The 12,839-nt window shown below is 36.5% G+C and overlaps 1 protein-coding gene across 3 annotated transcripts in view; it reads left to right on the forward strand.

The window, feature by feature from the left end:
* The window catches only part of GKAP1 (G kinase anchoring protein 1), an 87,908-nt gene extending 75,269 nt beyond the window's left edge, over window positions 1-12,639 (forward strand). For all 3 annotated transcript variants that reach the window (XM_021927592.2, XM_021927594.2, XM_021927593.2), the window contains 4 exons: window positions 3,416-3,479; window positions 9,466-9,536; window positions 10,045-10,122; window positions 12,313-12,639. In XM_021927592.2, coding sequence (XP_021783284.2) covers window positions 3,416-3,479; window positions 9,466-9,536; window positions 10,045-10,122; window positions 12,313-12,360 — 261 coding nt within the window. In that variant the 3' untranslated portion in view covers window positions 12,361-12,639. The remainder of the gene's footprint in view (window positions 1-3,415; window positions 3,480-9,465; window positions 9,537-10,044; window positions 10,123-12,312) is intronic.
* The last annotated feature ends 200 nt before the right edge of the window (window positions 12,640-12,839 follow it).

A 12,839-nucleotide genomic window follows, 5' to 3' on the forward strand; every position in this document is an offset into this window, starting at 1 on the left:
GTTTTTTTTTAAAAAACAATTTTTTAAATCTGTTATTCATATCAAGTATCATTCTTTTTTGACTAATATGAGTTCACTCAACAATTATTTATTGAGTGCCTATAATGTGCCAGATACTTTTTGCACCCTGTGTATGTGGTAGTGAAAAAAAATAAATCAAGTTCCAGCCCTGATGGTTCTTACATGTACCTCCTTCTTCTACTCATGCCTTTAAGAATCATCCCTACTAAAACTTTTTTTTGACTGCACCCATCCATTTACCTTAGCTTTTCATTTACATTTCCCTTCGTTTTTGTTGTACTAGGCACAGGGAATACAAAGATGAGTTAACAAGAAGCTTATAGATTAATGGGGGAAGATAAACATGTAAATAGTTGCAGTACAGTGTAGGATATGACAGAGTGCTCCAGAAGAACAGACAGAGGAATGAATGAGTTGCTGCTATCAAAAATTGGTAAGGATCTCATAGAAAAGATGATTTTTCCAGGTAGAGAGAATTGTGTGTACAAAAGCATGGGAATATGATGGAAAGTACATTGTGGCTGACATTCAGAGAAATGGGAAACTAGAAGTTGAGATTGCAGGTATGAGTTGGGGTCAGAATTCGAAGGCATTTGGATTTTAGAGAGGTTATTAGGCCGGGCACGGTGGCTCACACCTGTAATTCCAGCACTTTGGGAGGCCGGGGCGGGCGGATCACGAGGTCAGGAGATCAACACCATCCTGGTTAACACGGTGAAACCTCGTCTCTACTAAAAATGCAAAACATTAGCTGGGCGTGGTGGCGCATACCTGTAGTCCCAGCTACATGGAAGGCTGAGGCAGGAGAATTGCTTGAACCTGGAAGGCGGAGGTTGCCGTGAGCTAAGATAATGCCATGCACTGCAGCCTGGGTGACAGAGCAAGACTCCATCTCAATAAAATAAAATAAAATAAGATAGCATTAAAGATCTTTAGAAGGGAAGTGACATGATGATTATTAGGTACCTGGCACGTTACAGGCATTGAATAAGTAATTTTTATGTGAGTTAATATTAGTCAAAAAATAATACTTGAGATGAATAATAGATTTAAAAATCGATTTTTTAAAAAGCCTAAGGGAGGAGTTAAGATTTGTGGTTTAAAATAAAATGTATACGTAACAAGTGCTGGCAAGGATGTCAAGAAATTGGAACCTGTTCACTGCTGGTGGGAATGTAAAATGACGCAGCTGCTGTGGGATGGTATTGGGAAGATACTTGGGATGATAATGCATGTTGCTGAGGCTTGGAGTGAAGACAGCCTGCTAAAACAATGGATAAGTATAGAGTGTAAGAGGAGGAATGGGAACTAATAGATTTCATTTTAGACATGTTGCGTTTTAAACACATCTTTAACTGGTTTGGGGAATGGGAACTAATAGATTTCATTTTGGACATGTTGCGTTTTAAATGGCTACTTTTTTTAGACACAGCGCAGCAACAATACATGTGTATTTAATTTTATCAACTTTGTATGCTTTCTGTCATGAAATTAAATATACTAGCAAAAATGTTATGTATTTCATATGTGCTCTTTATTATAAGCTGTATGTTAGTGGTATTTTATACATTTATATTTTTATATATGCAGTTTTTAAGCAGTGCAAACAATTGTCACAGGTAATCATGCTGATTTGCAATTTTTGCTTTGTGAGATATTTTAGACCCTAAACCTTGAGTAAGAGGTACCTCCATGAAGACTGATCTGGACCTTGAACAAAGGCTTGAGCCAGAGATAGTTTGGTGAAATACTAACATAGGTTGAAGCCCTGAGGCTGGGAATTTCGTAGTGAGTGTAGTTTCATATTCACAATGACTATTTCTATATTCATAGCAAATATAGTTGTAGTTGAGTATATGTGTTTTCCCCCGTTATATTTTTATGTTTCCATTTGACTGGTCTCCCTTGTTCATTTCTGAGCTTCTCAGCAGTCCTCCTACCTTTATATTTAGTACAGCGCTTACTTTGTTTTATTGTATTGACTGCAGTATTATTCAGTAAACATTATTTACTTATCAGCGATTTAATGGACAGAGTAATATTTAGTAAAAGCCATCTTTGTTGGACTTAAAACACTTTTTAATTTGTTTTTTAAAAAAGATTTGAATCTGGTAACTACTATACATATCTATGTATATGTTGAGAGGAAAAAATGATTTTTCTTATATTAATGTTTTCTTTAGGTTTTTGTTTTTCTATATATGTTAAATGCATTGTTTTCTCTAATGTATTAATGTATTAAATCTTTATAAATGATTCAGGCCTGGGCGCAGTGGCCTCATGCCTGTAATCCCAGCACTTTGGGAGACCAAGGTGGGTGGATCACTTGAGGCCAGGAGTTCAAGACCAGCTTGGCCTACATGGTGAAACCCCATCTCTACTAAAAATACAAAAATCAGCCAGACATGGTGGTGCACACCTGTAGTACCAGCTGCTAGGGAGGCTGAGGCAGGACAATCGCTTGAACCCAGGAGGCGAAGGTTGCAGTGAGCTGAGATAGCGCTATTGCACTCCATTGTGGGCGGCAAAGCAAGACTCCATCTCAAAAAATAAATAAATAAATAAGTGATACAGAGAGTGTTAAAAGATGTGTTGAATAACGGTAGCATGGGGTAAAATTGCCTAAAATATGGATGCGAATGTGGGAACACAATCCTTCTTGTTCATAAATGTATACTTGTATCATCATGTAATGTGAGAAGAAGCCATCTGGAAAAAGAAATTGAAAAAGAATTGAAAGATATTTGGATAAAGTACTAATTCATGCCAACCAAAAATTGTAACAGTGATTATTTAGTCAGTGAAGTAACAAATGATTAGTGAATCCTCAACTGAGAAGGTATAGAACTGCCCTATAAAATTCAGTGTCCACTACAAGTCTATTGCATTTTAAATTTAAAGTTTAAAAATTAATTTTTCTCAGTCACACCAGCCACATTGCTAGTGTTCTTTCAGTAGTCGCATATTGGACAGCGGCAAATACAGAGCAGATGTAGAAAGTCCTAGTGTATTGCCGGACAGTACTGCTTTAGAACTGTGGCTCATTTTCCTTTTGGTTTTCATTTAAATTATTTTGAATTGTATAAGGGTTTTATCTGAGGAAGAAAAGAAGATTCTTTAGGAAAATTGAGTTTTCTCCACTTTTCTCCTTCTTTTCTTTAATTTTCAATCACATACAATATTGATATATATTATTGTGCCAGGGATTTAATTGTGCCAGGGATTTAATTTAAGTTGTAGATAGTTCCGAATACATTTTCCTCCATCCTGTTTGTTTCAAAAATAATTATATCTTTGAGCAAGCCTAGAATTCAGAGCTCTGTAAGTTGACAGTAAGTAATTATTATATCACTTACTTAAAAAAAAAACTAAATCTTTTTTCTTTGACTATTAGGCAAAGTATAAGGAAGTAAAGGCAAGAAATGCACAATTATTGAAAATGCTTCAGGAAGGTGAAAGTAAGTGGTTTTTATGTTTTTGTAATTAAAAGTTTATCTTAAATAATATCTGAAGGTACTTTTTCAAATGTGTGATTTACCAACTCAACAAAAGTGTTTGGTAGCACAATAGGGTTACTATAGTTAATAATTTGTATATTTCAAAATGCCTAGAAGATTTGAAGTGCCCTCAACACAAAGAAATGATAAATGTTTGAATTACTGGATATCTTAAATACCTATTTGATCAGTACACTTTGTATACCTGTATCAAAATATCACATGCACCCCATAAATATATATGATTATTATGTGCCAATAAAAAAAATTGAAAAAGGGACTCAACAAAGTAGAAAGGCTTCCCAGAGTGATACAAGCTAGAGAGTTGGCCAGGAATGGTGGCTCATCTGTAATCCTAGCACTTTGGGAGGCCAAGGTGGGCAGATCACTTGAGGCCAAGAGTTTGAGACCAGACTGGCCAACATGGTGAAACCCCGTCTCTACTAAAAATATAAAAAGTAGCCAGACGTGGTGGTGCACATCTATAATCCCAGCTACTTGGGAAACTGAGGCACGAGAATTGTGAACCCAGGAGGCAGAGGTTGCAGTGAGTCGAGATTGCACCGCTGTACTTGCAGCCTGGGGAGCAGAGCGAGACTGTCTAAAAAGAAAAAAAAAAAAAGAAGCTGGATAGTTGCTCATAAAGTTATTATTAGATCACTCTTACAGCACCTTACTTTTATACCAGTTTATAACTATTCGGGTAAAAGAAACTCTTAAAATTCAATTCTTATAGCTTACTGAACTATATTTAGAGGGAAAACAAGCCTAACATTTGCTTAGGATTCTGCTTTTCAGCTCTTGAAGGAGGCAGCCTGTCAACACTTTAGGTTTTCTTTTCTGTTTTCTTCTTTCCTTCTCCCCTTGCCACTGCTCTTCATACTTTTGCTGCTACTCTGTAAACTTTTGACAAGAGGTTACCGGCAGGAAGCCAAGGAAATCAATCCAAGAAATGATTACAGATTATAAGACTAGTGAAGCTGATATACAAAAGCCCACCAAATCAGTTGCATTTCTCACTATGTATATACCTAGTGACATTTATCCTGAAAGTTTTATGAAAATTTTCCATTCATAATAAAAAAAAGGAAATATATGTTAATTTTTAAATATGAGACTTAGGCAAAGGAAATTATAAACCATAAAAGAAACAGAGATTAAGACATAAAGGAGAAAATCTTTCTCTGAATAGACAAAATGAAATGTAATCAACAATTTTCCTATTAATAAATGCTAATGAAACTCCAAAGATAGCTCCTGTGAATATTGTATAGCTCTTAAGAAATTGTGAAATTCACCTTGAAAAATGAAAAAATACCAAAAATTGTTTTCAGCTGTGAAGGTACAGTCAGCCCTCCATATCCGTGGGTTCCCTATCTGTGGATCAGTCAGTTGTGGATCAAAAATACATTTTTTGAAATTGTACATGTGCAGACTTTTTTCTTGACATTACTCCCTAAACAATACAGTGTAACAGCTATTTACATAGCATTTATGCCATATTAGGTATTATAGGTAATCTAGAGATGATTTGTTTTATTTTTATTTATTTATTGTTTTGAGATGGAGTCTCGCTCTGTCGCCCAGACTGGAGCACAGTGGCGCGATCTCAGCTGACTGCAAGCTCCACTTCCTGGGTTCATGCCCTTCTCCTGCCTCAGCCTCCCGAGTAGCTGGGACTACAGGAGCCCACCACCACACCCGGCTAATTTTTTTGTATTTTTAGTAGAGATGGGGTTTCACCATGTTGGCCAGGATGGTCTTGATCTCCTGAACTCGTGATCCACCTGCCTTGGCCTTCCAAAGTGCTGGGATTACAGGCGTGAGCCACCGCACCCGGCCGGTAATCTGGAGGTGATTCAAAGCATATGGGAGGCTATTCATAGGTTTTATGCAGATATATACCATTTTATATCAGGGACTTGAGCATCTTTAGATTTTGGTATCCTTGGGAGGTCTTGAAAGCAGTTGTTTACCAAGGGATGACTATACTTGGAATAGAACTGTCCAAACAAAATTTAAACTGTATTACAAAATAGTTGTCAAACAATGAGTAAAAATCAGAAATCATGTCCAGTTGAACAGAACATGAATACTCTTGAAGTAGATTCAACCTTATGTTTTTTATAACTTAATTATTATACAAATAGAAGTTAAAGAATTATAGGGGGAGGCCAGGCGCAGTGGCTTATGCCTGTAATCTCAGCACTTTAGGAGGCAGAGGTGTTCCTCATCTGAGGTTAGGAGTTCGAAACTACCCTGGCCAACATGGTGAAACCCTGTTTCTACTAAAAATACAAAAATTAGCCAGGTGTGGTGGTGCGTGCCTATAATCCCAGCTACTTGGGAGGCTGAGGCACAAGAATCACTTGAACACAGGAGGCAGAGGTTGCAGTAAGCCAAGATCATGCCACTGCACTCCATCCTGGCTGACAGAGTGAGACTTTGTCTCAAAAAAAAAAAATTATGGGGAAAGACATTATTTGGACATTTAAATGTCTACATCCTGAGATTAATTTAGACCTGTGCATGTTATTGATCTCCATGTGGGTCTTTTAAAGAACAAAATTATGAAAATAAAAAAGTAAGTTATTTAGAAGATATATTTCTAAGTGCAGAAATGAAGAGTATCATTGTGTATTGGATGTATAAATTCTAAATATGTAAAAATAAAATAATATTTCCTCATAAAATACTGTGGAAATTGAGAAAGTTAACTGATAAAAACTTGCTCTCAAAAATAGATTAAGAATCTCTATCAGTAACAACAGTGCCCATAGTATAAGTAATCCAGGTAGAATTTTATATAGGATCATTACATGAAAATACTTGTAACACTTATAATGTAAATGTAAATATGGTCATTCTGTAATAATGCAGCATGTGTTCCTAAAAATCACTAGTCTCTGCAAAATCACACAAGATAGCCAGGCACGGTGGCTCACACCTGTAATCCCAGCTTTGGGAGGTTGAGACAGGTGGATCGCTTGAGCCCAAGAGTTTGAGACCAGCCTGGGCAACATGGCAAAACTTTGTCTCAAAAAAAAAAAAAAAAATTAGCCTGGCATGGTGGTGCATGCCTGTGGTCCCAGCTACTTAGGAGGCTAAGGTGGGAGGTTTGCATGAGCCCAGGAGGCTGAGACTGCTGTAATCATGCCACTGCACTCCAGCCTGGGCAACAGAGTGAGACCCTGTTGATAAGGTTTGGCTCTGTGTCTCCACCCAAATCTCGCCTTGAATTGTAATAATCCTCGCATGTCAAGAGTGGGACGAGATGGAGATAATTGAATCATGGGGATGCTTTCCCCCATGCTATTCTCATGATAGTGAGTTCTCACAAGATCTGATGGTGTTATAAGAGGCTTCTGCCTTCGCTCAGCACTTATTCTCTCTCCTGCCACCCTGTGAAGCGGTGCCTTCTTCTATGGTTATAAGTTTCCTGAGGCCTCCCCAGCCATGTGGAACTATTAGTCAATTAAACCTTTTCTTTATAAATTACCCATTCTCAGGCAGTTGTTTATAGTAGTGTGAGAATGAACTAATACACCCGTCTCAAAAAAACAAAAAAACCAACAATACTTATGAGAAAAAGGGAGGTTAGAAGCACAACACTTAAAAACGTTGTCAGTGACATATGAAAAAAAGATGGGAAACTAAAAACAGTAAACACAGTTTTACACATGCTAAAATGGTTAAATACATAAATATTACATAAATACAGCACTTTACCTTGAAGAAAACCTAAAGTTTGCTTGTGGGGAAATAGGTCTCAGAAGGGTTACAGCTTGTGTGTTACTGCTACATGGTGGAAGGATGGAAAGTTGTCAGGCCAGATGGGTGTGATTCGTAACACACAGTGAACCAAGGTAGCTGGTAGATATTCAAGGAGTACATGTGGGTGTGGTGTTCTCTGTTCATAAAATTGTACTTAAGTGGATTGAAAATTTGTGATATGTTCAGGTTGTTACCTAATACATCAACCTCATTGAAACAAATTTGTGTTTTCAAAACAAGCATTATAGGATAACTGACTGTAATTGAACATAACTATTTAAAATCACTAGTTTTCAGCAAGTGTTTATAATCCTGGGGATGGAGGAGTAGAAAGCATAATTTGTAAAAGTTCCCAAGTTGATTCTTGAGAGACTGAATTGATTCTTGATAGGTTGTTTCATCTTATCATATTAAACTATGAAAATAAATTTGAACTACAATCTTACGTTGGCAGAGCTGTGGTGATATCAGTACTCATATATTTGAACATTTCCTCCTTTGCTAATTTTACTACAATTTTACCTCTCTAGTCTCTCCAAGTTTGTTTTCAAAGTGAGGAGTTAGTTTTTCATATATTAGCCATTACCATGAGTTAAGGAAGTTCTCAGCCATGTGAAACTTTCTGAAGCTTAGGAAACATAGGGCCAAACTATAGCTATCTTGCTTCCACCAAGAGAGAAAAGCCCCTAAAAAATAATGAATAGTTCTAAGAGACCACACATGTCATATGATCATTTGTGATCATATGAGCTACATTTAGTTGACATTGCTTTATTGGTATGAAAAGTCAGAGAATAATAATTTTGTTGGCATTATAGTATGCTCACCCCAACAATCCAACAAAAAAGCACTCTATGTTGTTTTTATTTATTTTGAAACGAGTCTCACTCTGTCACGCAGGCTGGAATGCAGTGGCACGATCTTGGCTTACTGCAACCTCCGCCTCATGGGTTCAAGTGATTCTCCTGCCTCAGCCTCCTGAGTAGCTGGGATTACGGGAATGCACCACCATGCCCGGCTAATTTTTGTATTTTTACTAGAGACAGGATTTCACCATGTTTGCCAGGCTGATTTCGAACCCCTGACCTCAGGTGATCTGCCTGCCTCAGCCTCCCAAAGTGCTAGGATTACAGGCATGAGCTACCGTAATTGTTTTTAAAATCTTGCTTTAAGATTAGTCAAGGTATTTAAAATTTTTTTCATGTGTGAATTTTTTTTCTTGTATCCTTGTCCTATTTAGAGTAGATGTAAAAATTAATCTTTTTTTTTTTTTTTGAGGCGGAGTCTTGCTCTGTCGCCCAGGCTGGAGTGCAGTGGCCAGATCTCAGCTCACTGCAAGCTCCGCCTCCTGGGTTTACGCCATTCTCCTGCCTCAGCCTCCCGAGTAGCTGGGACTACAGGCGCCCGCCACCTCGCCCGGCTAGTTTTTTGTATTTTTTTAGTAGAGACGGGGTTTCACCCTGTTAGCCAGGATGGTCTTGATCTCCTGACCTCGTGATCCGCCCGTCTCGGCCTCCCAAAGTGCTGGGATTACAGGCTTGAGCCACCGCGCCCGGCCGTAAAAATTAATCTTGCACCATATTTGTGCAGTTAAAAAAATATATATATTTTTTATTGACAGAGTCTCACTCTGTCGCCCAGGCTGAAGTGCAGTGGCACCATCTCAGCTCACAGCAACCACCACATCCCCAGTTCAAGGGATCCTTATGCCTCAGCCTCCCAGGTAGCTGGGATTACAGTCATGTGCCACCACACCTGGCTAATTTTTGTATAATATTTTTTAGTAGAGACAGGGTTTTGCCATGTTGGTCAGGTTGGTCTCCAACTCCTGGCAAGTGATCTGCCCACCTCGGCCTCCCAAAGTGCTGGGATTATAGGTGTGAGCCTCCATGCCCAGCAATAAATATTTTAACACCACAGAAAATGTAAAATTTCTAAGAAAAAAATGCTGTGGTGGTAATGATCAGAATTTACTGGTGAAAATGTAAAACAAACAAACAAAAAAGAATTTACCAGTGAAAAGTAAGAGCTATGCAAGGTCAAGAAGTACATTCTTTAAGTATGACAAGAAATCATTGTTCTAATTGCACTACTATGTCTTAGTTCCCTGAAGTATTGTTAAAGTATTTGAGTGACTGGGAAATCTATACTGCTGTTTTTCCTTTTTTGTCAGTGAAAGATAAGGCAGAAATACTTCTTCAAGTTGATGAATCACAAAGTATCAAGAATGAGCTCACTATTCAGGTAAGGAACTGTGGAGCATACATGACTGGTTTTCTTAAGCTGTCTTTAGTCTTGAATTATTAAACTTGACTAAACAAATACAGCCCATCAGCACTGTAAGGAAGTAGTGTAAATTGTACTTTATTATTATGTAATAGCACATGAATGAGGATTCTGTTTACAACACTAAAGGAGGTAGGTATGTCCTTCCCACTGAAGAATGGGGGATGATGAGGTTGTATTTTAATGAACCATGAATTTAGAGACAGAAAGGACAGATAGAACTTACCCTGTATCTGGGCTTGATTTTTCTCCCCTTCACATCGTTATTGTCTTCTTCTCTCAGGACACTTTGCCCCATCTTTAATATAGAGCTGTGTACAATACCAAATGGAAATTATGGGGGGAGTTTCTCCTCTGTTACTCATCCATTTAGTTGTCAAAAACCTATCATTGTGAATATGTTAAGAATTAGAGTATTTGCCAAAAACCCCAAAATGTCTTTTTCTTATTGAATATTTGGTTACAGGTGACTTCACTTCATGCTGCATTAGAACAAGAAAGATCTAAAGTGAAAGTATTACAAGCAGAATTAGCCAAATACCAGGTATGCTTTTATATTTATAAGTGTTTTTATCACAAATAATACATTTGGAGTAGATACTGTGTAGAATAAATGCAGTATTTTGTTCATAGGCCAAAATTTATTCACTAAATATATTGGTAATTTTGTTATTGGTCATATAATTTACAATGTAGAAGATGTTAAAGTTATTCTGCACATTGGTATATACAGCAATAACTAGCATAATTCAGGGAAATCCCTGGGTCTACATAGATGATACAGCATGCATGCCATTGAATCATACTGGGGAAAGGCACAAAAGGACAGTTGTCCTGTTTATAAGGTTGATCACTTGGGTACAGCGATATCTTCCAGATACCTCCTTTGTAAATATATATTTTCCCTTTTATAATTAATATGTGAGGTGATACTTTGAGATTGTATGAATATCCTTTTCACCTAGTGGCTTTAGCATCCATTGATATTTGTGTCTTTTTTTTATGATTGCAAAATAGTGATTTTCTAATTCTGTCATTTCTTCTGCATTTACAAGCTAGCATTGAGCAGTTTGTTCCAGGATGAAGCAATTAAAAATACCAGTGCTCTGTGTGTGTGTGTGTGTGTGTGTGTGTGAGATATATATTTGTGTGTATATATATGTGTGCTTCTAAATCATAATATAAAATACATTAACTGGAATCATAGCCAAAAAAGCTCAAAAGCCACTGATGGTGTGGAGAACATAGCAGTTGATTAGCCCTGGCTTTAAAATTGAATCAGTCCCAGAAGGAGAATTCCCTTTACCTGGGAGACCTTGACAAGGACTCTTGTGTGTTTGCTGTTTTGGATTTTTAAGAAATCTCATCGAGAAGCATGGTAGGAGTTTTATGTATAGTGGGTATCTACTTCAAAAAATATTTTTGCTAAATTTATTTTCATTTTTCTGCTAATAGGAAATAAATCTTGTTTTTGATACTTGTCATTACACATCTCATGTTCCAAAAAACCTATTCATACTGTTTTTCTCTGAATAAAATCTTTGCAAAATTTTTATGTGGTCACGAGTGAATGACAGCATTCTTATGCTCGAGTATTGTTTCATTTTGTTTTATAATGTTGATGTAGAAATAGTTATAGTCAGAAAAAGAATGAAAGAAACAAAGAGAAACTGCCATCATTATCAAATGAGCCTGGGCTCCGTATGCCCCTGATACAACCACCTCTCTTTCAGAGATGCACTTCCACAGAAAAAATAGTTCCCGAACTTGGCTGATCATTGGGATCACTTGGAAACTTTGAATTAAAGATTGTTAGCCAATTAAATAGGTGTGGGACAAAGCCTAGATGTCAGAATTCTAAAAATATTACTGCTTAGGTAATTCTGATGATCAACTAAGTTTGGATACCATTGCCATAGTTTATAAAAATGGGAAAAACTGTACATACAACTATGATAAGGTAAATACATCAAACCATTATTTATGGTTAAATTGAAGGGGGTAGAGTAGCTATTGATGATTTTAATTTTATTCTTTGCATGTTTGTACTTTCCATATTCCTACAATGAGCATTTGCTTTTTAAATCAGAATAAAACAGAAAATACTATGTTTATGTTATGTGAAAATATTTATGTAAAACTCTTCTTGTTCTTTATGCTGCCTTTCCTTTTCCTTGGCTCAAGTCAGAGACCATAAGTGATGTTTCATATGGAGCAAATTAAATATAAATTTATATATGCAACTGAGCAATATGCAAACCATAACCTAGATTTCAATCCACTAATGAACACAATCAAATTTCTAATGCTAATATGAGCAAAACTCAACAGAACTTGAACTATAAATTGAATTACCCAAAAGGTAATGAACTGAATTACTAAATTTACTGATCATATGGAACAAATTAAGTGTATCATTTATTTTAGTATTGATCAAAAACTTTAATTCTGGAATAGTCAAAATGAGTTCTAAAAAAATAAAATATCGGTGACCTTACTAAGGCACAACTCTTATTCAAATAGAAGTAACTTTTCTAAAACCGACTTTAACCATTTATAAAAAATAACCATATTAAAATAATGTAGCGGTATGTAGACTCAAATTTACAACAAAATCAAAAAAGAAATTGCTTCCTTCTCATACCCCAAGATGCCTTTGGTCTATATTTTTAAAATGAAGTGGCCCCAAAATGGTATGTCGTAAATAATTTGCCCTATTTTTTTTTTTTTACAGGGTGGCAGAAAAGGGAAAAGAAACTCTGAATCCGACCAGTGTAGGTGATTAAATTAGCCTTTGAAGTCAACACAAAGTTTAAAACTTTCAGGATTTTGCAAAATTGTATATATTTAATGCCGTGCAACTGCTAAACTATGCAGTTTTTGTTGAAGGAACTAAAAGCAACTAGCTCACTAATGGTCTATAATTTTATTTCTTTTGGCTTAAAGTGAAAAAGAAGAAATAGAGAATTCCAGCAGAATTCAGTGGTTATTGTTTACTATCCATACTTCTTATCACTTTAGTTTTTCATCAGTCAATAAAATTAATTTACTCTTCCACTAATACGTTTGATTTGTTAAGTTTCAGAAACATGAAAGTATTTTTGCTTACAGCATAGCCAGTCAGTTGGGTCCTTTCAGTTTAGTGAATATTTTCTCAGCACTTTCTGCACACTAAACCCTACAGGACATGCAAGAGGAAATATGGCTGATACCCTCAAGTAGCTTATGCTTAGGGGAAATAGAAGGTGGGAGTGGGTAGGC

Source organism: Papio anubis, chromosome 13 (assembly GCF_008728515.1).
Source record: "Papio anubis isolate 15944 chromosome 13, Panubis1.0, whole genome shotgun sequence".
In the NCBI taxonomy this organism is placed as follows: domain Eukaryota; kingdom Metazoa; phylum Chordata; class Mammalia; order Primates; family Cercopithecidae; genus Papio; species Papio anubis.